Raw genomic sequence first — 27,797 nt, 5'->3', positions numbered from 1 at the left:
CAAGGTAGGTGGTAGGGTACTTTTAGGGAGCTAGGGCGGCATGAGCGAGTGGCAGGAGCGACGGAACTGCCTTGTGTGCAGGTGGGTTGGCTCCCACCACACTCGCTTGTCTGTCACACTCTGGCACCCATTCACTGCTTAGTTCCATGTTCAGAGGCTGAAGTTGGAGGCAACAAGGACCTAACCGAGTGGAAAAGAGACCTCTAGAACTGATACCCTAGACTAGAGGTAGGTACCTAGGTAGAGGTACCCTATGTACCTTACTATTACAGTAGAGGTAGGTAAAACCGGGTTGTAAGACTCGTCTGGAGTGCTTGCCCTCCTGTTTCCGGCCTTGCCCATGCTTCGTTCCCTTGTTCCGTCCGTCGCCGTTAGGTCGTTGCCCGCCTGCCCGCCCGCCCATGCTTTTTTTGATCTCCGACGATGGTGTGATCGTCCCTGTCTCCATTGCTACACAAACCCTGGTACGCTATGTACATCGTCGCTTGTCCCTGGTTCACGAGCGGCCCTGTCATTTCTGCATTGCGGTGATTTCACTAGTCCGGCCTGCTTTATCTCGCTGCAGAGCTCACTCCCTTGCAATTGTTGTCGATGCTACTGTGATGTACATACATGGAAGCCGCTTACATCCTCTTTTGTCTTTGCCCAGCTTTTCTTATTTTCCCTCCCCCTTCCCACCCACGCGCACCCTTTTTCTACTCCCGTTTCTACCTTAACGGTCTGATCTGCGTTGGTCTCTTTGTACTATCATCTCGTCCACGCTTTTCCCACGAGAACAACCGCGGTATCGATTTTGTTCGAACCCGGACGCCTCAAGACTAGGAGCTGCCGCTGCTAAACGCAAGCCTACTTACCCGTCTGTCGAAGCCAAGCCACCGACCGAATACATACATAACGATCGATTCCAGCATCGTCCACTGACTGGGCCTCGACATAATCGAGAAGCGATTCGACCTAACGACACATGCTGTTATAGCTGTCATCGCCGGCCTGAACAAAGACAAGAGTGCCCGGACAGTTGATTGCGCATTGCCGATCAGGATCTCACCAGGTCTGGCATTCCAGGTCTCCATCCATACCTACGCATCTCTCATCATTGCGGCCCCCACTATCGCTGTCGGTCCGCGTGCAGGCGAATCCCCGCTGTACTATTAGCCAGCGCTCCGCCTGAAACGACTAAAAAGCGATAGAAAGTCTCACTTGCTGGGTAACTTGGATCTTTCCCGATCCTCTGGAAAGTCATTCCGCCTCTGCAACACGGATTCAACACATATACCATTAAGATGTGTTTCGGGGGTCGTGGAAAGGACGATGAGGCTGAGGCCTCCCGGTCGCGCGAGCTAGACAAGCAGATCCGCGCGGATGAGAAGCGCCTGTCGAAGGAGGTGAAGCTGTTGCTGCTAGGTACGGATCTCCAGTTGTTACTAGACCCTGCACTGCGACCATTGCGCGCGTATGCGACCAAGGCGACTCTAACATTTGGCATCAATAGGAGCTGGTGAATCCGGAAAGTCTACGATTTTGAAGCAGATGAAGTTGATCTATGCACAAGGTTTCAGCAAAAATGAGAAGCTGGAATGGAGGCCTGTTATTTTCGCCAACATTCTACAGTCGTTCCGATTGATCTTTGATGCGATGAATGAATTCAACATCAAGCTGGAGGATGAAGATAATGAGGCAAGTTTGATTCAGTGGACCTCGATATCTGCGGTTCTTCAACTAACTTGAGTACTTACAGAAGAACATGGTACAAATGATGGTCGATTACGAGATGAGGGGAGACGAGCCTCTACCACTAGAATATTTCGAGCCAGCGAAGAAGCTATGGCAGGATTCAGGCGTCAGGCAAGCTATCGAGAAGGGCAATGAGTTTGCGTTGCATGACAACCTTCAGTAGTATGTGTTCGCAATCCACTCTCCGCGTTTCTGCATCTCGCTAACCTCTCATCCAGCTTCTGCTCGGATCTGGACAGACTATGGGACAGGAACTATGTTCCTAGCGACCAGGATTTGCTGCGCTCGAGGCTACGAACGACTGGTATCACCGAGACTGTTTTCGACTTGGGCCAACTCACATACCGTATGTTTGACGTCGGTGGCCAGCGGTCGGAGCGGAAGAAGTGGATTCACTGCTTTGAGAACGTCAACTGCTTGCTGTTTTTAGTAGCTATCTCAGGTTACGATCAGTGCCTGGTTGAAGACAAGGATGGGGTACGTCTAAGTCCCGCATGTTGTTGAGAAGGTGGAGGCTAACCTTTGCGCAGAACCAAATGAACGAGGCCCTCATGCTCTGGGAATCGATCGCCAATTCTCACTGGTTCACAAAATCGGCCTTGATCCTGTTCCTCAACAAGATCGACCTTTTCAAGGAGAAGCTGCCCCGAAGCCCGATAACGAACCACGGTTTCACTGATTATCATGGTCCCCCGGACGATTCTAAGCAGGCCAGCAAGTACTTTATGGACAAGTTCCGCGCGCTGAACCGGAATCCGGACAAGGAGATCTATGGGCATTTCACAAATGCGACCGATACCAATCTTCTGAAGATAACCATGGGTTCCGTGCAGGACATGATCATCCAGCGGAACCTGAAACAACTTATCCTGTAAGGGGATATTCATATAATGATGGGCTTGCACATCCGATTCATTTGCTTCCGAAGCACCGCGCCCGGTGAAGTGAACCAGCAAATTGCTGGTTGTGGATGTATCAACTTCCCTTCCTCTTCACGAGTCATCTCATCTGTACGGTCGACCTCATTGTGAATATGGTCTAAACCTACAGTGCTTCTGTTGTGGCCAGATACTCCGGAGGCGAGGACCACGCGTTGCATTTCCCTTGCATTTTTACCGACCCAGAACCCTCCGAGCACTTCCGCTTCTAGACCACATACCGGCGTTCCGTTTACCTGTATTTTGCCAGCTTCTCGCTCACTACATTTGCACTTTATATCCCGGATGTTGCGGATCTCTCACTATTCTATGACCCCTTTCCATCAAACCCTGGCCCTTTGTCATTTTGGATCCATCTTGATTTTTCCTTGTTCGACATTGCACAAGCGACTCTTGCGGCTTGGGTGGTCAGCATTTCTGGGCCATTTCTTTATCCTTTTCTTCGTTCGCCTTGTTTGCCCTATAGCAGATCGTGGCTCCCGTGGGGGGTACGGCGGCATTTGTTTTTGCAAAGATCATTTTGTTTATTTCGTCACGGACCTTGTAGCGGCTGATGGCAGATGTCCTTTCTCCTTGGCTCCGCTTACGACCCAGGGAAACACGTTCTCAGATTGGACAGAGGAAGTTCGTCGCTACATCTTTAGTTGTCTTTGTTCGTCAGCTTGATTCGGATTGGATATACCCGAAGAGCTTTTCGTGTGGGTTTGTGGAGGGATGAACGGAAGGGGGATTGGATGACTGGGACTTGGAGATGACATAACGAATCAATCACCTCTCCCTCACGTTGGTCGCGTATCCCAGCGTTCTCTACAGAGAGACGTTCATTGAGCACAAAAGAGCTATTCTCGATGATGATGTGGAGGTCAGACAGAAACGAATCAAAAAAGAGAATCACATTTGAGTTGCAGTCCCATTGAACAAGTCATAACACTGTTTCCGCCCCGAACCCCGTCGGCTGTCTAACAAGACAGAGGCTCAAGGTACCTTAAACCATCAACGCTAACAAATGAGAAGCTGCACGATTCTTTGGCTCGGCAGCATGGCCGAGGTTTGAAGGTGCAATGCAATGTCGTATTGGCAATTTTGGTGCGAAGGTCATTGTTACTGTGTCTAGAGAATTGTGATGGACCCGGTGATAGCGAGCGAGCCGAGTGTACTGTACCCTGTAGGACTGTTCGCGTATGTACAATGATTGATCGAGATTCATGGGTTGTTTAGCCTGTCCTGTAGTTTCCTTGTCTCAGATATACTTAGACGTGACCTATCCGATTCACTGTGATTGATACATGTGTACGTCGGTGTTTTGGTTGTAGTGTAGACAGCTACTGCTCCCTTCCGCTAGGTAGTAGATGCGGAACCAACTCGGCAACACTTTAGTTGGGACTGATTTCACTCTTCAAACCGCCCACGTTGCCCACACTTTCCTTGGTGCAACGCAGCACAAAAAGCACGTGGCAGTTGCGGAACGTTCAGACTTTAGACGAACCCCAGTTCGCCTCATGCCCGGTTTGTGGTGTGGAGAGAGAAAATACTGTAGTGTAGCATACAGAACACTAGTGTACAATAATGCAAAGAAAAAGGTGAAAAGTTAAAAAGACACATGGCTGGCGTTGTGGGGAACAACCAGACTTGACATCCATCAAACTGACGAGGTACCCACAATCACGAAGCGTTTCATTCGGCCGGAAGTGGGTCAATGTCGCCATTCCCATTCATTGCGCTGGACGATCCGCGTATCGTTCGTCTTCATACGGGAATTGTTGTGGTGCTGCTCAGACCATATCCAATTGAACCCGTCACTGTGCTTTTCCTTCGCTCGTGCTCGCTACCTAGATTTCTCTTTCTTTTTGGGAACTCCCCTTCTTTGTCAAAAGCAAACAGCTTCCAGGTCAGGTATCAGGGTTCCCATAGTACCTACCTACCTCTACTGACATATGCAAGTGGTACTTCCGTTACGTCATTCGACCTGTCCCACATCCAACTACGATTTTCCCAAGGCGGGTGCGGTAGTAGTCGGTTGGTTTCGTATTTCACGCTATCCCCGTTCATCCCAACATATCCTGATGTTGGGAATCTTCGAATGGTTGTAGAGTTCGAACCGATCGGTTCGTAAGGTACTTGATTTCTGCATGCCCCTGGAGTTTCCCTTGCTTGGCCCCATCCCTGCATCGCGTGGGAGGACGCCACGGGCCCGCTGCTGCAGGGACAGGACGGATTCAGGGCACCTCGGTGTCTGCACGCACCTTGAGGCTGACCTCGAATGGCATCGATGGGATAGCAATCGGTCCAGCATCCGTGCACGACATGAAGGACCTCAGTGAGGACTGAGAGGTTCCTATTGGCTGTTGGTGCTGTCATTCACGAAACCTAAAGAACTGTTTGCGCGTTGCAGAAAGTTACCATAACAGTTGAAGGCTGCCATTGGACATCAATACATGGAAAGCTGCGTCCAATAGGTACCTTACCTATTTGATAGATAGAAGTTACCTCTAGGTGCCTCTCGAAGTACCTGTCAAGACCGGGCATCCATTGGTGTAGCGGCACGGGAGCTGTTTGCACCGGCGGGCTACCTCTACACCTGACACTCCCGGGCATTATACCAGCCGAGGCCACTGCAAGCGCGGCCGGGGCTCCTTAGACGGCGCGCTCTGAAGAGGCTGCACCATGGGGACCATCGCGAATTGGGCCATTAGGAAATGTGGGCTCTTCTCCTCCGCATAAACTCATTACATACGACGCCCGATTACAGTCCCCCCGCGTGGGCTCAAGCTAAACCTGCGTTAAACGCATTCGGTTTACGGGGTCCCGACTCGGTCTCCGGCCAACGAGTTGACGACGACTGTTCATCGCTCCATGACAACACGGAGAAGGTTTCCGGTTGGGACCACCGGCCTCAACTTTCTCGAACCTGTGAAACCTAGCCATTATTGGAGTTCTTTCGTTTTCGAAATAGCTCGTTTATTTCGGCGCTCGTTTGGCAATTCTTTGATATCGTCAACGCCATCTGTTTGCAACCTGTCTCTGACAACCTCCCCTCTTCTGTTTATATCTTTAGCGATTGTCGGCAACCTGAAACGAGGACGATCGTATCGAACATACGGAATCCACCGAGGAGTGTTTCAGCATAAAGCAGTACTGCTCAAGAAAAACCAATCGAATTCTTGTCGGGGCCAGCTGAGTTTGTCTTGAACGCGCTGGACTCCTTCGGATACCGATTTCAAAGACTTGAGAAGTTGAAGATGGAATAGGAGTTCATTCCACCGAATCTCACCATGAAGTAAACTTGGAATCGGTTCTTCACTATTCGGAAGGAGTGACGATCAAGAGTGTTCAAAGGGTATGGCGAGCTAACACCACCTCGACATCAACTGTCAACATGGCAAGTGCAGAAAATCAAAAGGTAAATGCTGCCGCTTCTACCGGCGAGCATGTTTCTGGCATTTCCTTGTCTAGGGGTTCACCTCCGCTGGACGCCAAATCAGGAGGCGTCTCATGGATTACACGCCACTTCCCTTTCCTTAGGACGAAGCGCGGGATTGCCATGATCGTGGCGGTCATCCTCGTCATTGTCGGTGCAGGTTTAGCAGGACTGGCGGCTCTACCAAAGAAAGGGAACAAGGGCACAGCCGAGGCGGGAGGTGGGGCAGGTAACTCAGGATATTCGATCACCAGTGACGAACATTTCTATGGCCAGTCACCACCGGTCTATCCTTCACGTACGTACGCAGGCTTCATCTCGAAACCGGTTTTATGCACGGGTTCACCGTTGAAGACAGAAGGCTGATTTGCCACTAGCAAACATGGCCGGCACTGGAGCTTGGGCATCCTCGTATAAGAAGGCCAGGGAACAAGTTGGTCGAATGACACTTGATGAGAAGGTACTGGCTGCCATATGTTGCGATGGCAGTGTTATTGAGCTTCTTTCGGATTACATTTCTGACATATGCGCCACCACACAGGTCCATCTAACGACCGGCCTCCAATCTAACACGAGTTGCTCTGGCTTCATTCGGCCTATATCCCGTATAAGTTTCCCCGGAATGTGCCTAAGCGATGCCGGAAACGGCCTAAGAAATACCGATTCTGTCAGCAGTTGGTCGAGCGGTATCCATGTTGGTGCGAGCTGGAACAAGTCGCTCGCATACCAGCGAGGGACCGGCATGGGCAGCGAGTTCAACAAGAAAGGAGTGAATGTGCTCCTTGTGCCCGTTGTTGGGCCTATGGGCCGTGTGGTACTAAGTGGCCGCAACTGGGAAGGTTTGTCACTTACTGTCAGTAACCCACAGGAAGGGCTGAGTGTTGATAATTGTGGACTAGGTTTCTCTTCCGATCCATATCTGGCAGGGGCTCTTGTGTACAAAACCGTTGAGGCAATTCAAAACGTTGGTGTCATCACCAGCGTCAAGGCAAGTTAACGTCCCCATACTTAAGAAGCGACCTCTAACAGGCCGCTAATATCAGACTAGCATTATATCGCTAACGAACAATAATCATACCGAATGTCTGCCAACGGCATGGAGTCGGTATCATTGAATATTGACGACAAAACAATGCATGAGTTCTATCTCTGGCCTTTCCAGGATTCCCTCCGCGCCGGTACAGGTAACATCATGTGTTCATATAACCGGCTGAACAACTCATATGGCTGCGCGAACAGCAAGTCCCTCAACGGCCTGCTCAAGACAGAACTAGGTTTCGAGGGTTTTGTGGTCTCTGACTGGAGTGCCCAGCACGCCGGTGTTGCCACGGCTTTGGCGGAACTAGATATGACCATGCCGGAAGGGGATAATTTCTGGGGATTTAAGCTTGTGGATGCGGTGAAGAACGGTTCTGTTTCTGAATCCAGAGTAGACGACATGGTAATTAGGATCATGGCATCTTGGTATAAGATGGGCCAGGACACGGACTTTTCTACACCCGGTATCGGCATGGTTAGTGACATTACGAAACCTCACATGATAGTTGACGCCAAAAACTCGACCTTCCGCTCCACGTTATTTGACGGTGCGGTTGAGGGTCATGTCCTCGTGAAAAACACGCGTAGCGCCTTGCCCTTGAGCAGCCCCGTATTGTTATCTGTCTTCGGATACTCCGCCAAGAACCCCGACCACAATGGTCCAACGATTGGTTCATCTGCATGGGTTTTCGGGGCAGAATCATTCAACTACGATGAGTTTACCAGCGGATTCTTTGGCAGTGCCGCGGTAGGTAACACCCCCATCGCTTTCAATGGCACGCCCTATTCCGACGGCGGCTCCGGTGCCACCTCCCAATCGCTCGCCGTCTCACCCTTCGAAGCCATCGTCCACCGGGCCTACGAAGACGGACACCGCGCTGTTCTGGGACTTCCATAACGGCAATCCCGCCGTCAACCCGACCTCAGATGCCTGCCTTGTCATCGGCAACACCTATGCAGCTGAGGGCGCCGACCGCCCCGGCGCGCGCAACGACTACACCGACGGGCTCATCAAGCACGTCGCCAACCAGTGCAATAATACCATCATCATCTTCCATAACGCTGGAATCCGCCTCGTCGACCAGTTCTTTGACCACCTCGACGTCACCGCCCTCATCTTCGCCCACCTCCCCGGCGAAGCCTCGGGCAAGGCGCTCGTCTCGTTGCTCTACGACGACTCAAACCCCTCCGGCAAGCTTCCTTACACCATTGCACGCAACGAGTCCGACTATGCCGTTTTCAGACCCGATCTCCCTGACGCCGGCATGTTCCGCAAATTTCCCCAGAGCAACTTCTCCGAGGGCGTCTTCCTTGACTATCGTCACTTTCACGCCAAGAACATCACGCCGCGCTACGAGTTCGGCTTCGGCTTGAGCTATACCACTTTTTCCTACGGTAACTTATCCGTAAAGCGAGCCGCTGATGCGGACACGGATGAACTCCCCACTGGCAAAATCCGCGAGGGAGGGCAGGTTGACCTGTGGGATACGGTGAGGCAGAGGTGGAGGCTGAAGAAGGGTGCGAAGTACGTGCTCGAGATTGGGGGGGGCAGTAGAAATTTACCACTCAAAGGAACGGTGGATATTTGAGGTTGTAGGCGTGATTAGATTGAAAGAAAGCTAATGTGATGTGCTTGCTTTGCCTCTATATGTTTGAAATGAAATATGAATAGTACTTGCCATATCTGCTGTTACCTTTATGCGTATCATCTTGTGAGACACTCCGACATTTGACCGGGTAAACTAGGGAAATACCAGTTCAGTGATGGGGCACTCACTTCGCAAGAAGTTTTTTTTCTTGGAAATCTCGGTTCAGGTTGACGGGATAAGGGTATGGTAAGAGATAGGATCTAGGGAGGCCACACTGCTAGACAGAGGGTTGCAAAGGGCCGCCTACATATAAGGCTACCGATATGCTACTACATACCTCTAACATAACATCGGACTGGGGCGTGAACTATAGGATTTGTAGGTTATTGCGTGTAGACTTCGGGGAATTGTAATTCTGGATGACAGAGAGAGAGCGAGATAAAAGATCGAAAACTACAAAATTACAAAAAAAGAAAAACATACAACACCTGGGATTCGCTGGTCGTCACCGACCCAACTACTAGTCAGGCGATTGGTAGCTTATCTATGGGAGAGCGGACGGGATCCCGAGTTTTCTACCATCTATGGTCGTATGTATTGGATGATGTGTGCTGACAACGTTATATCGCATCAAACAGTTATCACTTGTTCGCTTGGTTCTCATCAATAGTGATCATAAGTACATAGCAACATCATGCGCCAGAAACATGAACGACTCAATCTGCATGATTATTGAATTCCCCGAGATATCATTTATCGACTATGGTAACCGGCTATTTAAAGGGGTATCATTTGGGTATGTAATTCCTGGCCAGTCGCACACTGAAATATCATGTTTACCACACTTTCCCCGTTGCCCACCCTCCACCATCCATAAACTCCAGCGTTTGGTTGTGAACCAAGAAAGAAATGAAGTCAAGAGACGCAGACAGACATAGCGCTAGAAATTACACTAAACATTAGGAAAAAAGTCGGTTTGTACAAATGTTTGTATGTGAGAGTGCATCACCACAAGACGAGGAGATACATGGCGATGAAGCTACAAGAGCCACGGTGCTACTTCGGTGGCGGCCGGAAGACAGCATTAGTGAGGAAGATCTCCTCGCTATTAACAACGCGTGCTGTGGTAGCCGACTGACATGTTGTGTTGTTGCTGTTGGCGCCGCCTTTGCAGCTCTGTATGGGCATTTCCGCTGTATCGACGGCGAGTGAAGGCTTACCACGAAGCCCGTTGAGCATATCGATGCTCATGGTGCGGTGTATGTGTTTCCGCCGGCTGTCTGAGGGGGGCGGAGCGGGGGGGAGCGTCTCATTTGTGACTGCCGGCTCTTCCTCCTTTACTGGATATTCCTTTGTGACCGGAGAATATACCTCAACCTTGACTGTATGCCGCTTTTCCCTATCAGCAAGGAGACCGTCGCCACCCATATGGGTGAGCGCATTTTCCACATCAGCCAAGAGGGCAGAGACATCGCTGCCTGCAAAGACCATGATGGTTTCAGCACGCCGAGAACTGGCGCCTTGCTCTTCGCTCGCAGCTTCTTCCTCTTCATAGAATGGCTGTTCCATAATGGTGGAAGGCACATGAGCAGCCACTCTCGGCGGCGAAGATGGTGTAAATGCGGAGATGATGTGAGAGGAAAAGGACATTTTCGCTGGACTGCGAGGAGGCGTGGAGATATTACCGGCGCCATTCGTAGCAGAGCCCAAGGAGCGGATCCCCATGGCGCACTGCAGACTCTCGCTTACGCCGGCCACAGATCCAGGGGTCATGGAGAGTGTGGTGGCCGCGGCAACATGCTCAAGAAGTTTCTGCCGAACTCGAGTCCGGCGATTCTCAGCTTGATCGAGCTTGGTTATCCAGTCGTCTATTGAAGCGTCGAGCTCTGCAAGAGCCTCTTCTTGCTTCAGCATGGACTCTTGACTGAACTTGGCTGTGCGAGGAGACCGAAGGTACTGGCAGATCCGAGCATGTAGATTACGTCGACCAGCACGGAGGGATGTGTAGGTGCGTCTAAGATATTCAGTCCGTTCGTCTAGCTGCCGTAGCTCCTAACATGCTGTTAGTCACAAACCAAAGTACGCGGTCGAGGGTAAGCTCACCTTCGAGAGGTTATCGACGTCTTCCTTGCGCAGTACCTCGAACCTAGCAGCCTGTTGAAGAGCCTGCTTCTGTAGAGCAGCAGTTTCGTTAGGCTTGAGCATTTTAACCGCATCGCTGGCCTTCCACCCCTTTGGCAATTGTTCAAATGCGCGCCGTTCTGCGCTCTTACTCCTTTTGGAGCATGACCTGTTCAAGACGGTAGCCCCGCATGTCTCACTCCTTTTCCGTGGTCGGCCCCGTTCCATGATGCTTCCCGTTTCTGACTGACTCCTCTTGTGCCCGATGTTCGAGACATTTTGAGGGCTATCAGCGATGCCTGTCTCGAGTGCCAATGGGAACCCACGTGTGCATTCAATGGAGCTTTTTGGCACATTGTTGTCAACCTTATCCCATGGCATCGGCGAAGATCTGATGTCGGTGGATGCTGATATAGGCGTTGGCAGTGTGGAAGCAGTCCCGGCACTTGTTGCTGCAGATCTCGGGGCGCTTGAAGTAGCTGAAAGGGGCGTGAATGGCGTCCGCGCTTTAGGAGAACCCTCGAATTTTGCTGCCCGAATCGTGGAGTCTACCGGCGCGGTACCTGCTCGGAGACGGCTGCTTGACGTCTTCTGGTGGAGTCTTTGGGTGGCAGAGCTAAGCGTCGGAATCACAAGAGGAGTGAGATTCCTGGGCGAAAAAGGCTGTCTAGCCTCGTTCTGAACTCGTTGGCTTCGATTAATACATTGGCGGGCGGCATCAGGCTGCGCTCGCTCAATGGGCACTCGATCCTTGAATGGCCCCTTACCCTGATTAGGTCTTGATGGAAGGCCTGGGGCACTAATTGAACGTTCATGGAGAGCCGGACGGCCGGGAATGGTGGCTGGGACCACTTGTCAGCATGAATGAAAAAAAAAAAAAAATTCCATCTAGGGTAAACATACGGGAATCCATGGCTGCCTCTTGGACGGTCGTCATTGGGCCAAGTTCAGGCACGCTCACTTTCCGCCTGCTAGTAAGGTTCTGCTCCTTTACTTGTATTCTCAAACCAAATCCAGCATTGGACCTTCCACCAATCTCGCTGTTTGGTCCCATGTTCAGGACAGAGAACTGCTCTGGGTCAACTGACTTCTCAGAGACTGTCGACTGCGTGTCTTTGGAGCACTGCTGATATCTTTTTTCTGGGTGAAACATCCTCCAAGTAAACGGTTTATCCCCTGACGGCGAAGCTCGACCTAACTGTAGTTTGGATAAATGTGTAAGTAAGCATTGGCCGGCTTTTCGCTTGATCTTGTGGGCCCGGAGTGACGTACCGATTCATTGGATGATTGTGGAGTGACTTCCTTTGCTATGTAGTTGTTGAGGTAAAGGCTGAAATCCTCGGAGTCGGAGTCCAGCATACAGCTAACAATATGAGCCATGAGTCGGACGGGTCGTTCGAGCCGTGTTAGAGATAAATGACCAAACTCGTGAGACCAACCAGATGTACAGAAAGCTGGATGAGGCCAAGGAACAAACAACGCTCTTCACAGTGATGACGGGCTAGGGGTACAATGGATGGTATATAAGTCATGCACGTAGACTGGAATTAGGACAGACCTTGCCCTGAGTCGAGACCGTGGTTGGCTACCAGACAGGGTTGAAGGGACTAGCACGGGACCCCATGTAGGTATATCGACTAGGAGGAGGGAGTATATCATAGAGCAGCAACCCTCGAGACTGATAGATGCTTTAGATTTCCCATCGTAACTCCCCACCTGAAGGTTAGGTAGGGTGGCCTAGTTCCCTCGCAAGCTACAAGCCCCCGGACCTGGAGCATGGGAGCAGATCCATCATCCAGGCACGAGTCTTCGAATGGTGGTTCTCCAGTACTGAGTAGACCAGTATTCAGTGGAGAGAAACAAGTGCTGTCGAAACGTGCGACACGAAGACGACAGCCGAGACTCGGGCCCTCAACAGGTATGAGACCGAGAGTTCCGTCGTCTAATCTCAGCACAGGTGAAGCATGCAGGTGGGTACGCGATGCTGCGGTAGTGACTTGGAGTGCAACAGAGTATGCAGGCAAGGCCGGGGTAGAAGGGCTGGAAGGAGAACCAAAGCAGGAGGTTATTCTGACAGGAAAAGAAACAAAAGAACCGGGGGATGACGGATTGAAGCCGCCGCTTGGACCTTCCTTTCATGAGTTCGCCATTGGCCTCTAGGCCTGTTCATCTCCAGTACGTACATACTCTCTGGAGACACTCCGCTCCGAATGGTATGCATTTATTACCAGGGGGTTTTCTCCCCAAAAGCATGGGGTAACCATCCGTCACCGTGGTACTGGCAAGGGGGGATCGGACGCTGTTAGCATCGATGCTTTGACTATGTTCGGCGTCGCTATGACGGCGATATCGAGCCGGTTGTTGCGACCGTATGGAGCAAAGGTATAAGTCATCTCCCGCAACCCACATTAGTTGTTAGTAGTGTATCAGCGGTTAGTATTAGGCGTTAAGGTTAGTTCTACCATAGGGGTGTAGGCAGCCGGTGAGAGCTCTCCGCATATGTATGTGAGTTTTCCGCCTGAAAAGAAGTGTTTTCAAGCTTTCGTTGTCGCGGTTCAAAAACGATGACTGGTAATGATGGTTGTCGCGACTTTGGCAACGTAGACTAATAATAGTAGTGTACACTATGTATCAAGCCTCGAGCAAGCTTGCAAGTCGAGTCCTGGCGTCTCTGTTCAGTGTTGATGACAGTGTACATATACATGGCCCCACACAGCCGCAGGAACCGATTACAAAGTCGCAATAACCGGCTCGGGCGATGTCACTCTCAACCGAAGGCCCCTGTCGTCCAGCCAATGACCGCGGAGATGGGTAATGAAGGAGGTCTGTGGTACATACCTCTAGGTTGACCTCGGTTTCCCTGAAGCGTGACGTTGATAGTCCCTTTCATCGGCCGGGCCTTTCTAGATGAACGAGTCCTCCATCCCGACCCCAAAACAACTGACGGGAAGAGCAGAGGTAAAAGAAGCGAAAAGCGGGGAGCCATCCCGTATGCAGTTGTACGGACATGTCGACGACGACTGTTGGGGAGCCCAATGCACCGTCCCCAGTCGAGCGAGCTCTAGTTGGATGCTCACATGGTCGATATCGCGGGCTCCATGATGATTGTGACAGACAGCAGCCCAGGAGTGGCTGGGGAAGACCCTTGGAGCTGACCTACATAATGGCGAAACATCAGACGAGACCAAAGCATGAACACCTCGTGGCAAGCTCGTGGCACGCATGAAGCTCCCGACAAAGCGCGAGTTGACTTCGGGCGAAATCAAGGCAGCAGTGGAAAGGCATGATCGAAGTGGCAACTAAACCGAAGCCGTTGCGGACGAGATTCCCATGCCAGGGAAAGACGGTCAAAGTGGAAGTTCTACATAGATGCAACAATCCTCTTTAACCTCGTGACCGACTCGAAGTTGGTGGTGGGGAGGGGAAGGGGGCGCAGCTACGATTGTTGGAGGAGGAAGAAGATGAAGAATGAAGAAAACAGAAGGAAGGGTGATGGAAGGAGGCATGAGAGCAAGTGTAGAAACAGCGGAACAGAAATTTGCCCTGGTGAAACAAACAAACTGAAACCTCGGCCGTTCAGCTCCAGCCCACACAAGGCCCGAGTGGATACGCTCGCTAGGTTTGATGTCAAAACCCTAACCCTATGAAGCACATCGGTTGCTCTCCAACCTCCAAATTCTCATCTGCTTCAGTTCAAGCTCAACAACATGCGGAATCCACAAACGACGGCGACCCTGATCCATCCCTGAACAGTTCAGCACGGTTTCTGCATGTCATCGTTCTTTGGCTCCATGATCCATTTATTCAGATCAAGATGCTGTCAGCCAAATTGCTAGCGTGCGCACCGACGTTTTGCCCCTCCATGTGACAAAAAAAAAAACAAAAAGGTCAGGTCGAGATGTGGCCCCTTTGGGTACCTCACGTCGCTCTCCTTCCGGATCTTGCACTTTGGGTTACAGTTAATATACCCCAGATCCAACCTGAGACGCCGGCGCGAACCAGTATCATGTCGAATGAATCTAGGAGGGTCCCAATCTGCCACTACCCCGACATCTCTGACGGAGCTCCATTCTTGGGGTGTTTGGTGTAGTGGTCACATAATGTCTGACACATCACGGTCTCTTCCTCGGTCTTCTCCTCTTCCTCCGGAAGACTCCTTTGACAACACTTGCACCCGAGGAACCTCAACGGCCCCGCCCCACCCCTCCCGCCAACAACGGGCTGCCCAGACGGACACCTGCACAAAACCGGTTAGTCCTTCTGAATAGTTTGTAAATCTTTCAGGGGTCTGGTCTTAAGCGAGTTGCCGAATCTTCTTTGCTCATGCTAGTGATAGAGCCCCGGAATCTAGGCCAGGCACCGTCACATAGGACCACTGATTTACAACCACCAGCGCCGCCTTCCGAGCGTCCTCGCCAGCTCGCCTGTTCTGATCCCATTGCCCGTATTTCTCGTGTACGCGGAGATCGGCTCACAAGTGAAGGTCTGCCGAGGTCATCACTAGCATCGCTCCCAATCCAGAACCGTACTCAATAACCTTCGACTGTTTTTACCTGCCAAACAACCACTTGTTGAATTAAACTGCAGCCCCTCGACTGCTACCTAATCCACGAGCATAGCTAGGCCTAGCTGCTACCACTTGGCTCGGATATCACCCCGTTCATGACCTCTCCAAGACCCGAAAGGTTCCACGTTGCATCAATTATCAAGGCCAAAGACTGTCTGCTCGGCTCCTTTAGTCATATGAGTCCGGAGAGGTAGCTTTCCGGTCTCGCCCTTGATGAATCCCCTGCTGCCCCTTTCGCCGTTGAGTAGATACTAACTGCAGCGATCCTCTCTTCTTACCTTACCACTGCCGACGGCTTCCTGTCACTCCGAGATTGTATATTAGGTGGCCTCAGGGACCAGGTGGCCTGGCGAATATGCAAAAATGATGAACATGAATTCGCATGATCATTAAAGTATACCATCGGTGATTTGTATCAAGCAATCTGGTATGAACAAATATGCACACTCGTTTGGGGAGGACTGAAAGGTTGAGCAGGCGATGTCATCGTCCACATGACAGTCATCTACATCCAACACGTTGCCAGGAAAGCGCGGCTTCAAACCATTGTTTCATCAAAATGCAAGTCTGATTCGCTAAATCCAAATACAGCATCGTCCAATGTAGCTTTCAGTGCGACGAGTACCGAATACTCCCAATCCAGAATCAAGATGTCGATCTCTTTGCGGCTTAAAACCAAGTTCATCTGCGGTTTCAGCGGAAAGGTATAACTGCCGGTTAAACGGGAGGATGAACGTGAACCTTTGCGGAAACCGAAGCGCTATGATGCGGACACTTTCCGCGGCTGGGGGCACTTCAAGATTAAGGTAGTGAGCCGGACGGGCTATGCTGCTGTCCGTATCAACAAGAGAGAATGATATGGGCTTCACAGGTTCTTGATAGCCCCAGGACTCGACAACTAGCAGCCAGCAACACCGACATCGGCGTGCGAGTTCATCACCCAGATTTGCCTATATCACATCTCAGGTATGCCCGCATCTGACCACGCCACAATGATACCGGAAACTACATTTTGCTCGCCTATGCTATGAGGATGCAGCAACAGGGGGGGAGGGATGTGTGATGATATAGGGAATACCGGCATATATTAATGGTATATAATAGTTGTGTTATCACCTGCAGGTCCCAAATAGTAAAACTTCCTCCTTCCTGGTTGATACCACCTCCTATCTGTACTTCACACGAGCTGTTTCGTTTCGTGGCCTGGATCACCATGTCTCAACCTGACGACCTACAGCAATATTTGCGCAGCGAGTAACAAAACGACATTGCCCGGAAACATACCATTGTGATCCTGGTTGGTATGTCGGCAATTCATCTTTTTGGGCAGGTAAGTCCATTTTGGCCTTATTGGAGCCTATGTACTGTTCGGGTTCCTTTCAGCGGAACGGAAACATCTTGGATTGCAGAAACAAACATCACTGGGACGTTTAATCACCCTGCCGGATCATACAAACGGACTGATGATGCGGGGTGTATAATATGTGATCCTGCGATGCTTCAAGTTACCTGATATAATTCGACCTTCTACTGTACTCTCGCCGTGAGGGAACATTTGTCAAGTTGAGTAAAACCAATGGGCTGGATCCAAACTGCCATCGAGTCCACTTTTCGGTTTGTTGGAGGACGGGGAACACAAAAAGGAGCCCGCCCTGCTGTGGCTGCTCTTCTATTCTGAACCACAAAAACCTTCTGATGGCCGTAGAAAGGCCATACGTACGTCTATACATGAGAACAACATGGGTATACTTGAGGATTGACAGTGAAGGCGCAAAGGTGAGTTGCCCTGACGGTGGTTGATTGGTGCTGAAGTCCATCAGTCGGGCGGTTGGGTGTAGTGTAAGTCAAGCTTCTCCCAGTTGAGTGGAGCGAGATGGAGACGTCGGTTGTTCGCTCTAGATAGTGCAAGCAGGGAGCTAAAGTGGTCAAAGCTCAAGCTATAGCACTATGGCGATAGGAAATGCGTTTGTCTCCGCATTGACATAGAGGTAGCTGCCCTATTATCCTATCTGCTGATGTCATTCCACACCTTACGACCAAGAAGGAAGGCGTGAAGGAAGGTGAGGGTAAGAGCGGTTCTGTGTGATAAAATATGTGCGAATTGAGAGCTGAGATTACCAGGTAGTACCACAGCTGGTGCACAATACGTAACGGGAATAATTGCAACAAAAAATTTGGTCAGAGTCCCCGAGGCAGTCTTGATGTGGGGTAGAGGTTTTCTTCAAAGGGCCAGGTTTGCTCAACTGTCACCATCCTCGTCGTCATCACGATCACTGCTATCAGCAGCATCAGCAGCGCCCCCCAATCTCCTTCACTCTCACTATCAGCGTGGCCGTTGGTTTGGATGTAGCACCGCAAACATGGCTCCCGTTCGCGACCCCAACACCCTGTCCAACTATGATGCTTGGAGGACTCGTCACACCACGGCCAACCTCAAGATCGACTTCACAGCCAAGTGTCTACGCGGCTCCGTTATCCTCGAGCTCGAGTCTCAGACGGATAAGGCCAGCAAGGAGATCGTTCTTGACTCCAGCTATGTTACCGTGAACTCCGTCAAGCTCAACTCGGCCTCCTCGTTATGGGAGACCAAGGCCCGCACCGAACCCAACGGCTCCCCCGTCCACATCGCCGTCCCCGAGGGTGCCGCCAAGGGCGAGGTCGTCAAGATTGAGATTGAGCTTGCCACCACGGACAAGTGCACTGCCCTGCAGTGGCTCACTCCGGCTCAGACCAGCAACAAGGCGGCCCCCTTCATGTTCAGCCAGTGCCAGGCCATCCACGCCCGCTCGCTCTTTCCCTGCCAGGACACTCCAGACGTCAAAAGCACCTACGACTTCAACATCACCAGTCCCTACGTTGTTGTAGCCAGTGGTGTGCCCGTGCCTGATGAGACCAAGGATTTGGGCGAGGAGAAGCTGTACAAGTTCCAGCAAAAGGTGCCCATCCCGTCCTATCTGTTCGCCCTCTCGTCTGGAGAGATTGCCAGCGCCCCTGTCGGCAAGCGCTCTTGTGTTTGCACCGGCCCCAACGAGCTGAAGGCGTCTCAATGGGAGCTGGAGGGTGATATGGACAAGTTCCTGGAGGCTGCAGAGAAGATTGTGTTTCCCTACAGGTGGGGCGAGTACAATGTTCTCGTCCTGCCCCCTAGCTTCCCTTATGGAGGTGAGTGCAAAAAAGCGAAATAACGAGAATGAAATATAATGTGAACGCTGACAATGTGCCTCCTTCCATAGGCATGGAGAACCCCATCTTCACCTTTGCTACCCCTACCATCATCAGTGGCGACAAGCAAAACATTGACGTTATTGCCCACGAGCTCGCGCACAGCTGGAGTGGAAACCTAGTTACCAGTTGCAGCTGGGAGCACTTGTAAGTTGCAGGTCGTTGATCAATTAATCACCGGTAATTGCTAACATCTGGTCAGCTGGTTGAATGAAGGATGGACCATGTATCTCGAGCGCCGTATTCTTGCCTCCATTCACGGCGGCGATGCCCACTTTGACTTTTCGGCCATCAGGGGCTGGAAGGCGCTTGGTAAGAATTAATGACACAGACCAGAAACCCCCCTCTCCTCTCTCCCTCCTCAAGTAGGAGGTCCTCACTAACAAATGTCTTACAGAGGAGGCCATCAAGGAGTACGGAGAGGATCACGAGTTTACAAAGCTCTGCATCAGCCACAAGGGTATCGACCCCGATGATGCCTTCAGCACGGTTCCCTACGAGAAGGGTTTCCACTTCGTCTGGAGTCTCGACCGTCTCGTTGGAAGAGAGAACTTTGACAAGTTCATCCCATACTATTTTGGCAAGTGGTCCAACAAGTCGCTTGACTCGTACGAGTTCAAGGACACCTTCCTCGAGTTCTTCAGCGCCCCCGAGTACTCTGATCTCAAGGACAAGATTGCTTCGATCGATTGGGAGGGTCGCTTCCACAGCACCGGCCTTCCCCGCAAGCCCGAGTTTGACACCTCCCTTGCGGACGTGTGCTACGAGCTGGCTGAAAAGTGGAAGAGCAAAGACTTCACGCCTAGCCCGTCTGATGTGTCGTCGTGGACTGGTAACCAGGTGTTGGTCTTCCTTAACGCCGTGCAGGACTTTGAGGAGCCGTTGACGGTTGAGCAATCGGTAAGTTTCAGGTGTCTACCTCTCTACTTCCAGTCAGCAGTACGCTAATACCACCACAGCAAGCGCTTGGCAAGGCCTACGGCCTCTCTGAATCCAAGAACGCCGAGCTTAAGGCCGCCTACTACCACATTGCGATGCGCTCCAAGGACGCCAGCGCCTACCAGGGCGTCGCTGACCTTTTGGGAGAGGTTGGTCGGATGAAGTTCGTCCGCCCTCTCTTCCGTGGTCTCAACAAGGTCGATCGGGAGCTTGCGCTCAAGACCTTTGAGAAGAACCGCGAGTTCTACCACCCTATTTGCAGGCAGATGGTTGAGAAGGACTTGGGCGTTTCTGAGGCTGCCAACTCGTCTTAGACGGTTATCATGGGAGGAAGTAAGTGACCACTGGGTAGCTCAGGGTATGCCAACCTGAGCTGTTAGTGTTTAGGATAAATCCAAATTGGTTTATGATTGATGTGACATCAAGAAGCTGTTTGTTACATACCCAGCTGGAGACTTTTGTGTGAGTCAAGTACACACCTCTACTTACATTACTTGAGGAATTGGGAGTGGGTATGGGCAAGTACAAAATCGCCAACATCTGTTTCCGTCTGAAACAACCCTGATTGCATGACCTCGTTGGACAGTAGGACGGAAGCTGGTGTTTAGTCGAGCTGTGATGTTGTCAGACATGAAGAGAAGTGCCGACCAATGACGGAGCGATCCGCTGCCAGAATCTAGAGTAGAGGTAGCGCAGGGCATGCACGAGCACAGCGGGCATCTCCTGGTTCGTTCAGTGGTGACTCTCCACTAAGGTACTGCCTGCCTCCCGCTCCACAGGGGCAGCGGGCTTTCCTTCCAGTCCCCGCCGGACGCCGTCACGTTCATAGCTTGTAGGTACCTAGAGGTAGGTACCTAGGTAACGGCATGCTGCGGGGCTGCAGGCGCTAAGGACCCGGGCCTCAACGGGCGGGATCGACTCGGGGCGGGCAACAGCTGGCAGGGAACCTAACCCAAGCTGAGCCAAGGTAAAGGAACCAACAACTACACACACAAGCCAACCTGTCAGAGCCCACCAAGCACGGGCAGGCATCGTTCGCTCAGTCCCTTTCCTTCGGCCAGACAACCCACGTCCTGTTGATCGATCCTCTTGACTTTTGTTACAACGAAGTCGACGATTTTCCCGAACATTGGCTGTTGCGTGACACAAGACGCCGGCTTTGCAGCTTCCGGGCTGCGGTCGTTGAACGACTGAGCGACCTGAACTCGCAGACCTACCTAGCTACCATCTTCCTTTTGCGACAGTGTCGGCGGCTGCCACAACAACGGCGACCATCTCGGACTCCTCACGCGCTCTTCACCCTCCCACGGCCCCATACATATCTCCAGTCGTTCCCCCCCGTGCGCCGTCACCCGCCCACCTGCAGCGATTACCGTCGGCCAGGCGACAGGCGACCGTGGGTGGGGTAAAGCAACATAATACGCCAGCGAGCCACCAGCATCTCGACTATCTCTCCTAGAAATCGAGCTGGCCGCAACCCTTCCGCAGAATACCACGGCGCATGGTAGAATGAGTGACGTTGTCGTGCGGCTGGATCTGGAAAACAAATGTTGGGACGTTCGGAGGCTGTGATCGCGTCCGGATAAGTTTGACTGTTTAGACACGCCCAATCTAGAGGAGTCGCGGACGGTTTCGACAGCTCCTTGGTCACTCGTGTGGTCAGCCGATACATATATACAGCACTGCGACACGGCGCGATACCGTTAGAGCCATATCGCGCCACCATGGCTCCAGGCATGGCCCCCATGGGGGGTGGAGGAAACATCAAGGTCGTGGTCAGATGCCGTCCCTTCAACGCAAGAGGTGAGTGAGTTTATATACCCGAAAGCTCTGTTGCCGGCGCTGAAGAGCGAAACCCTCAAAGAGAAGGGAAACCCATGGAACGCGCTCGTCCCTACGTCATGCGGACAGACACTGATGATGCGACTACCCGATTCCAGAACACGACCGCGGCGCACAATGTATCGTCGAGATGAGAGACAACCAGACGGTTCTCACCCCTCCGCCTGATGCTGTAGTCAAGGGTGGTAAAGACCAAGGCCAGAAAATCTTCGCTTTCGACAGGTCATACTGGTCCTTCGACAAGAACGCGCCCAACTACGCCGGACAAGATCAGCTACACGAGGACCTGGGCAAACCGCTGCTCGACAATGCCTTCCAGGGCTACAACAACTGTATCTTTGCCTACGGTCAAACCGGTTCCGGCAAGTCCTACTCGATGATGGGATATGGCAAGGATGCCGGTATCATCCCCATGATTTGCCAGGATATGTTCAAGCGGATAAACGACATGCAACAAGACAAAAATCTGCGCTGTACGGTGGAAGTCTCCTACCTCGAAATTTACAACGAACGTGTACGCGATCTGCTCAACCCGGCGAACAAGGGCAATCTCAAGGTCCGAGAACATCCGTCAACGGGTCCTTACGTTGAAGACTTGGCGAAGCTTGTCGTGGGAAGTTTCCAAGAGATCGAACACTTGATGGACGAGGGAAACAAGGCTAGAACGGTTGCGGCCACCAACATGAACGAAACCTCCAGTAGAAGTCACGCTGTATTTACCCTCATGTTGACCCAAAAACGGTTTGATCCCGAAACGAAAATGGAAATGGAAAAGGCAGCCAAGATCAGCCTGGTGGATTTGGCAGGTTCGGAAAGAGCAACGTCTACTGGAGCCACCGGCGCCCGTCTCAAAGAAGGTGCTGAAATCAACCGGTCCTTGTCGACGCTTGGGCGCGTCATCGCAGCCCTAGCAGACCTGTCCACCGGGAAAAAGAAGAAAGGATCCGCGGCCGGCCAGGTACCATATCGTGACAGTGTCCTCACCTGGTTGTTGAAGGATTCGTTAGGCGGTAACAGTATGACGGCGATGATAGCGGCCATCAGTCCAGCCGATATCAACTACGACGAGACGCTTAGTACACTCCGTTATGCTGATTCGGCCAAGAGAATCAAGAACCACGCTGTTGTCAATGAGGACGCCAATGCCCGCATGATCCGCGAACTGAAGGAAGAATTGGCTCAACTGAGAAGCAAATTGGGCAATGGCGGAGTCGTCGGTGACACTCATGTTCCGGGAGAGGAGGTTTACGCAGAGGGAACGCCATTGGAGAAGCAGATTGTCAGCATCACAACGCCGGACGGCACCGTCAAGAAGGTCTCCAAGGCCGAGATTGCAGAGCAGTTGAATCAGTCCGAGAAGCTTCTGCAGGATCTGAATCAGACCTGGGAGCAGAAGCTGCAAAAAACCGAAGAAATCCACAAGGAACGCGAAGCTGCGCTGGAAGAACTGGGCATCAGCATCGAAAAGGGCTTTATCGGCATGTCGACCCCCAAGAAGATGCCCCATTTGGTCAATCTTTCGGACGATCCGCTATTAGCAGAGTGCTTGGTGTATAACCTGAAACCAGGCTCAACAAGTGTTGGTAACGTCGAGTCAAACGCGGAGCACCAAGCGAATATTCGCCTCAATGGGTCGCGGATCCTCCACGAACACTGTGTCTTTGAGAATGCAGCTGATGGAACAGTGACTGTTATCCCAAAGGAGGGCGCGGCTGTCATGGTGAACGGCAAACGAGTGACGGAGCCGACACGATTACACTCTGGATACCGCATCATACTGGGCGACTTCCATATTTTCAGATTCAACCATCCTCTTGAAGCGAAAGCCGAACGAGCAGAGCGCGCCGAGCAACAAAGCCTACTGAGGCAATCCCTCACCGCAAATCAATTGCAGGCCTTGGAGAAATCGCCAAACCTAAGTCCCAGTCACAACCATCACCAAAGCCTTAGCACGGCAGTGTCTGAAGGCGACAGCAGCCGTCCAGATTCACCCGCGCCGTTTTCAAGAAACACAAAAGAGTCAGATTGGTCCTTTGCGCGAAGGGAAGCGGCAGGGGCCATCCTTGGAACAGATCAAAACTTTGCCAAACTGACAGATGAAGAACTGAATGCGCTTTTTGAGGATGTCCAGCGAGCACGAGCTGAGAGAGTGAATGTTCGTGAAGGGGATGAAGATATGGAGTCCATGGCGTCGTATCCGACAAGGGAAAAGTACTTGTCCACCGGCACTCTCGACAACTTCTCTCTGGACACCGCTCTAACCATGCCATCGACGCCCAAACAAGGAGAGACGGAGGAGAAGCTGGGTCAAATTCGAGACGTGATGCAGAGCCAACTCGACAAGCAGAAGGAGGAGTACAAGGACCAGCTGAAGACGGCTGAGGCAGCGAACGTGGAGGTGGAGGAGATCAAGAAGGAGAAGGCCAGAATGGAGGAAACACTGATGCAGCTCAAGGTCGACATGCAGAAACAGCTGGAGATGCAGAGACGTCAGTTCGAGGACAAGATCGAGAAGTTGGATCCGCTCAAGCGGCCGAAAGCCAACCCGAAGCTCTCTGCAGACGAGATTGAGCGCGCGAAGGCGGTGGTTAAGAAATGGAGGAGTCGACGTTACGTCCTCATGGCCGAGGCGGTACTGCAACATGCTGCCACTCTCAAGGAGGCACAAGTCATGAGTCATGAGCTTAATGAGAGCGTCGTCTTCCAATTTACGATTGTAGACGTCGGCCATCTTCTTTGCTCATCGTACGACATGGTGCTCAATGGGCTGACTGGTGAAGGAGACGATATTGCTCTCGAAACAGCACTGAAGCCGTGCGTCGGCATTCGCGTCATTGACTACAAGCACAGCGTTGTCCACCTTTGGAGCATAGAGAAGCTCCACGATCGGGTGAGGCAGATGCGGCAGATGTTCCAGTATTTGGATCAACCCGAATACGCGCAACACTTGAGCCTCGATAACCCCTTCGTGGAGACGTGTATGCCGCAATACACACTGGTAGGCGAAGTCGATGTGCCGTTGAAGACCGTCTTTGAGAGCCGGGTACAGGACTTCACCCTTGACGTGACATCCCCACACACATCTCACGCCATTGGCATGGTCAAGCTCGCATTAGAACCTTCCAGTGCGAGGGCACCGACCAATACGCTCAAGTTCAACGTGGTGATGCACGAGATGATCGGATTTGCTGAACGCGAAGGCACCGAGGTGCACGCCCAGCTCTTCATCCCTGGCATTTCTGAGGAGGACGGGATTACCACCACCCAGATGATCAGGGATTTTGACGAGGGACCCATTCGGTTCGAGAGCGTTCATAGCATGAGCATTCCGCTGTTTGCTTCTCAAGACACGTCGTTGAGAGTGGCGATTTTCGCCAAGGTTTCAGCTATGCATCTTGACAAGCTGCTCAGCTGGGATGACATGCGCGATGCGGTGCCGACGTCCCATAGCAAGCCCAAGGGTGCAAGAATCAACGAATCCCACTTCTACACTGAGGAAAAGCACGACTTGCTTGCACGGGTACAGATAATGGAACTGAACGAGGAGGGCGGTTATGTGCCCGTCGAAGTTACCCAAACAAGTGAACTTGACAACGGCACGTTTCAACTCCATCAAGGGCTGCAAAGACGAGTCGCCATCACCGTCACTCATAGCTCGGGCGATGCTCTACCATGGAACGATGCGACATCTTTGCGCATCGGCAAGATTGCACTCCTGGATAGCGCAGGCAAGACACCCGACATGGGCTCAGCCAGCCCTCCTCTGCCCCTTCGCCTCGTTACTGAGCCTACTTTCCGGGTAAACGCTAATGGAACCCGAAGTGTCACCCTGATCGGACAGTGGGATTCTAGTCTTCATAACTCGTTGTTGCTCGACCGGATTACGTCAGAAAAATACCGCGTGCAAATGACAGTGTCCTGGGAGATCAACTCGGAGAAGCTCGCTGAGTCGATCAAGTTCTCTCTTCCGGTTGCCGTCCAGATCGTTTCTCGCAACTTTGTTCGCCAGACGTCCATGTTCTCCTCGCTATGGCAGAATATCCGCATTGTCCATTCTTCCACGGGCATTTTCACGGTCCAGATGCGTCCGGCGCCCATCAAACGCGTCGGTGACCTATGGCGAATGAGTAGCCAGCATGACTATGTCAAAGGCGAAGAGAACCTTGGGACTTGGACACCGAGGGGCGTGTCACTCGTGGCAGACTACATCAGCGCGCGGAAGAAGAAGAGGATGATGACGGAGCTTACGGCGGTGCAAGGGCGCCTGAAAAAGCTTGGGTTTGGTGATGCAAATGACCTTTCAAATGGAGTAGATGACACAGGGGACGACTCTGATCTGCCACCACCTAAAACCAATAGCGAGACTGACTCTATTGCTGAGCTACTGCAAGACGACCCGCCAGAGGTGCCTGAGTTGCCGACGCCCCAAGAAGGACCGTCTCCAGAGGATGAAGCTGCACCAAGTGCTGAAACCGAGCAAGAGGAGCAAACCAATAGTGCAGAACCCAATCAACCCACGCCGGACGCCGCCGACTCAAACAAACCTCCTCCGGAATACACGGACGCTCAAACGTATCTGCTGAACCGCTGCCTTAAACTCTGGCAACGCTACCCAGACCCAACAGTCAAGATCCTCAGCCCTGTTAACACTGACCCGCCCACTGATGGCTGCGCCGACTCCACTTCTGATCAGAAATCGACCCTGGAGTTTGTGGCCTCGGTCATCCGCGTGCCCAAGAACCCCACCGTCCTCAAGGGCGGCTACCTCCTTGTCCCCAACAGTGATTCGACCAAGTGGAATAAACGGTTCGTTGAACTGAGGAGGCCATATCTCCATATTCACAGCGTGGCAGACGGAGAGGAGATCGGGATCGTCAGTTTGAGGAACTCGCGCGTCGATAGCCAACCCGGGATATTAGGTTTGCTAAACGATGACTACGGCACGGGCGGCAGCGGAGGCTTCGGGGGATCCGATGATGGTTACGGACTACTAGACAACCTGAACGGAAACATGGACAACAATAACAGAGCCGCTAACGGTCGCCCAAGTGGGCTTTTAGACACCATTACGAGTGGTGGTTCGGGCGGTTCGGGAGGCAGAGTATCCAACAGTAACGTTAGCACACCTCAACAACGCCGCTCCCCCTCCGCCCTCCTCATTTCCTCCTTGTGGCCCACCTTCAGCCCACTTCCTTCGCCCAACCCGATGACGGCGGCAGGGGCCAGGAGCAGTCACAGCAGGCTAGCAAGCGGCGGCAGTAGAACATCAGCCGTTTCCCTCCGCAGCAACACAAGTTCTCCGGCGTCATCCACAGGTACGCTTGCCACCACCACCATCACCAACAACAATAAAAACAACAACAATGGGCCCTTGTCATCGTCAGGACCATCTCTTCAGCAAGGTGGTGGTCTCTCCCGCCTGAGCGAGCGGCTGCAGGCTGGCGTATTTGCCATCTATGGGACGGACAACACGTGGCTGTTTGCGGCGAGGAGTGAGAAGGACAAGATGGATTGGATCTGGAAGATTGATCAGAGTTATATGATGACGAGTCCGAGCGCGAGCGTGGCGGGGAGTAGGGGGGGAAGTAGAGCGGGGAGTGCAAGGGGCAGTAGGGCGGTTAGCCCGAGTCCTGGGGCGAGGAGGACGAGCGCGAGGGTTAGTCAGTTGAGGTTTTGATTATCATGATCGTTGATGGGGGAAAGATGGAAAGGATGGGATATGATGATGGGATGGGATATGGGTAGCGGAAGTTTGGTTGTTGCTGCTGCTGCTGCTGCTGCTGCTGTTGCTGCTTACTTGCTTGGTATGTTTCGTGCATTCAGGGATACCCAATGGGAAATATAGACATGATTATCTTGAAAAAAAAGGCTCTTTTTTTAATCTTGTTTCTTTTGGGTCTTTTTGCCTACAAGAGGTGCTTAACATACGGAGCATTGAGCATGACCGATAATCTCGACTCACCCAGATTGCAGTCATGTATTTAGATAGCAATGGGCTGTCCGCCATTGTTGACATTTTGCCGAATCGGGAAGAAACATTTGACAAGGCCACCCCGAGACAGCCAAGACAGTCGCAAAAGGTTGCTCGGTGAGGAGCAGACAGCTGATGGGGTTGGAGCCACACAGCCACGCATGAGCAGCCTCACAATGGCTTCCCCAAGGCTCTCCAGTCACAACTGAAATGCTGCTATGTATTCATCCGAGCCGGGTTGGTAGCTTCATCATGGAAGCTTGGATAGCTGAAATGGACGGGGAGATCAGTGGGGCACCCAGCGCGAACCTGAATATCAGGGCGTGGGGCCCTTGTCGTCTGGAATATAGGAAATACCTTGACATAATTCATTCAGCCGCCGATTTTCCTTTTTGCTGTCAGTCTGCCCTGTGTAGTA

At 52.1% G+C, this 27,797-nt stretch overlaps 6 protein-coding genes across 6 annotated transcripts; 5 read left to right on the top strand and 1 right to left on the bottom strand.

Moving 5' to 3' along the window:
• Window positions 1-1,283: 1,283 nt before the first annotated feature.
• On the top strand, window positions 1,284-2,644 carry NEUTE1DRAFT_119715 (G protein alpha subunit; the record flags this gene model as incomplete). The annotated part of the gene is made up of 5 exons (XM_009849505.1): window positions 1,284-1,404; window positions 1,493-1,677; window positions 1,739-1,896; window positions 1,953-2,211; window positions 2,265-2,644. The coding sequence occupies 5 exons, from the start codon at window positions 1,284-1,286 to the stop codon at window positions 2,607-2,609; spliced, it is 1,068 nt and encodes a 355-aa protein (XP_009847807.1).
• Window positions 2,645-6,048: 3,404 nt separating this feature from the next.
• NEUTE1DRAFT_119714 (uncharacterized protein) lies at window positions 6,049-9,159 on the top strand (the record flags this gene model as incomplete). Its single annotated transcript, XM_009849504.1, has 7 exons — window positions 6,049-6,388; window positions 6,468-6,550; window positions 6,632-6,929; window positions 6,990-7,078; window positions 7,334-7,954; window positions 7,995-8,618; window positions 9,100-9,159. 7 exons carry the CDS (start codon window positions 6,049-6,051, stop codon window positions 9,157-9,159), a joined length of 2,115 nt encoding a protein of 704 aa, XP_009847806.1.
• Window positions 9,160-9,182: 23 nt separating this feature from the next.
• NEUTE1DRAFT_37175 (uncharacterized protein) lies at window positions 9,183-9,332 on the top strand (the record flags this gene model as incomplete). The annotated part of the gene is made up of 1 exon (XM_009848877.1): window positions 9,183-9,332. A coding segment is annotated over one exon (150 nt), but the record flags the coding sequence as incomplete, so codon positions are not given.
• Window positions 9,333-9,773: 441 nt separating this feature from the next.
• Window positions 9,774-12,218, bottom strand: NEUTE1DRAFT_119713 (uncharacterized protein; the record flags this gene model as incomplete). The annotated part of the gene is made up of 4 exons (XM_009849503.1): window positions 9,774-10,673; window positions 10,821-11,680; window positions 11,742-12,036; window positions 12,111-12,218. 4 exons carry the CDS (start codon window positions 12,216-12,218, stop codon window positions 9,774-9,776), a joined length of 2,163 nt encoding a protein of 720 aa, XP_009847805.1.
• Window positions 12,219-17,669: 5,451 nt separating this feature from the next.
• NEUTE1DRAFT_127403 (Leukotriene A-4 hydrolase) lies at window positions 17,670-19,987 on the top strand (the record flags this gene model as incomplete). The annotated part of the gene is made up of 5 exons (XM_009849502.1): window positions 17,670-18,567; window positions 18,639-18,774; window positions 18,830-18,939; window positions 19,025-19,527; window positions 19,587-19,987. 5 exons carry the CDS (start codon window positions 17,766-17,768, stop codon window positions 19,878-19,880), a joined length of 1,845 nt encoding a protein of 614 aa, XP_009847804.1.
• A 1,303-nt stretch (window positions 19,988-21,290) lies between these two features.
• NEUTE1DRAFT_143953 (uncharacterized protein) lies at window positions 21,291-27,170 on the top strand (the record flags this gene model as incomplete). Its single annotated transcript, XM_009849501.1, has 2 exons — window positions 21,291-21,369; window positions 21,507-27,170. The coding sequence occupies 2 exons, from the start codon at window positions 21,291-21,293 to the stop codon at window positions 27,083-27,085; spliced, it is 5,658 nt and encodes a 1,885-aa protein (XP_009847803.1).
• Window positions 27,171-27,797: the final 627 nt, after the last annotated feature.

This window comes from Neurospora tetrasperma (genome assembly GCF_000213175.1).
Source record: "Neurospora tetrasperma FGSC 2508 unplaced genomic scaffold NEUTE1scaffold_1, whole genome shotgun sequence".
Lineage (NCBI taxonomy): Eukaryota > Fungi > Ascomycota > Sordariomycetes > Sordariales > Sordariaceae > Neurospora > Neurospora tetrasperma.
The sequence above is the reverse complement of the archived record's forward strand: the minus strand, read 5'-3'. Positions and strand labels throughout refer to the sequence as shown.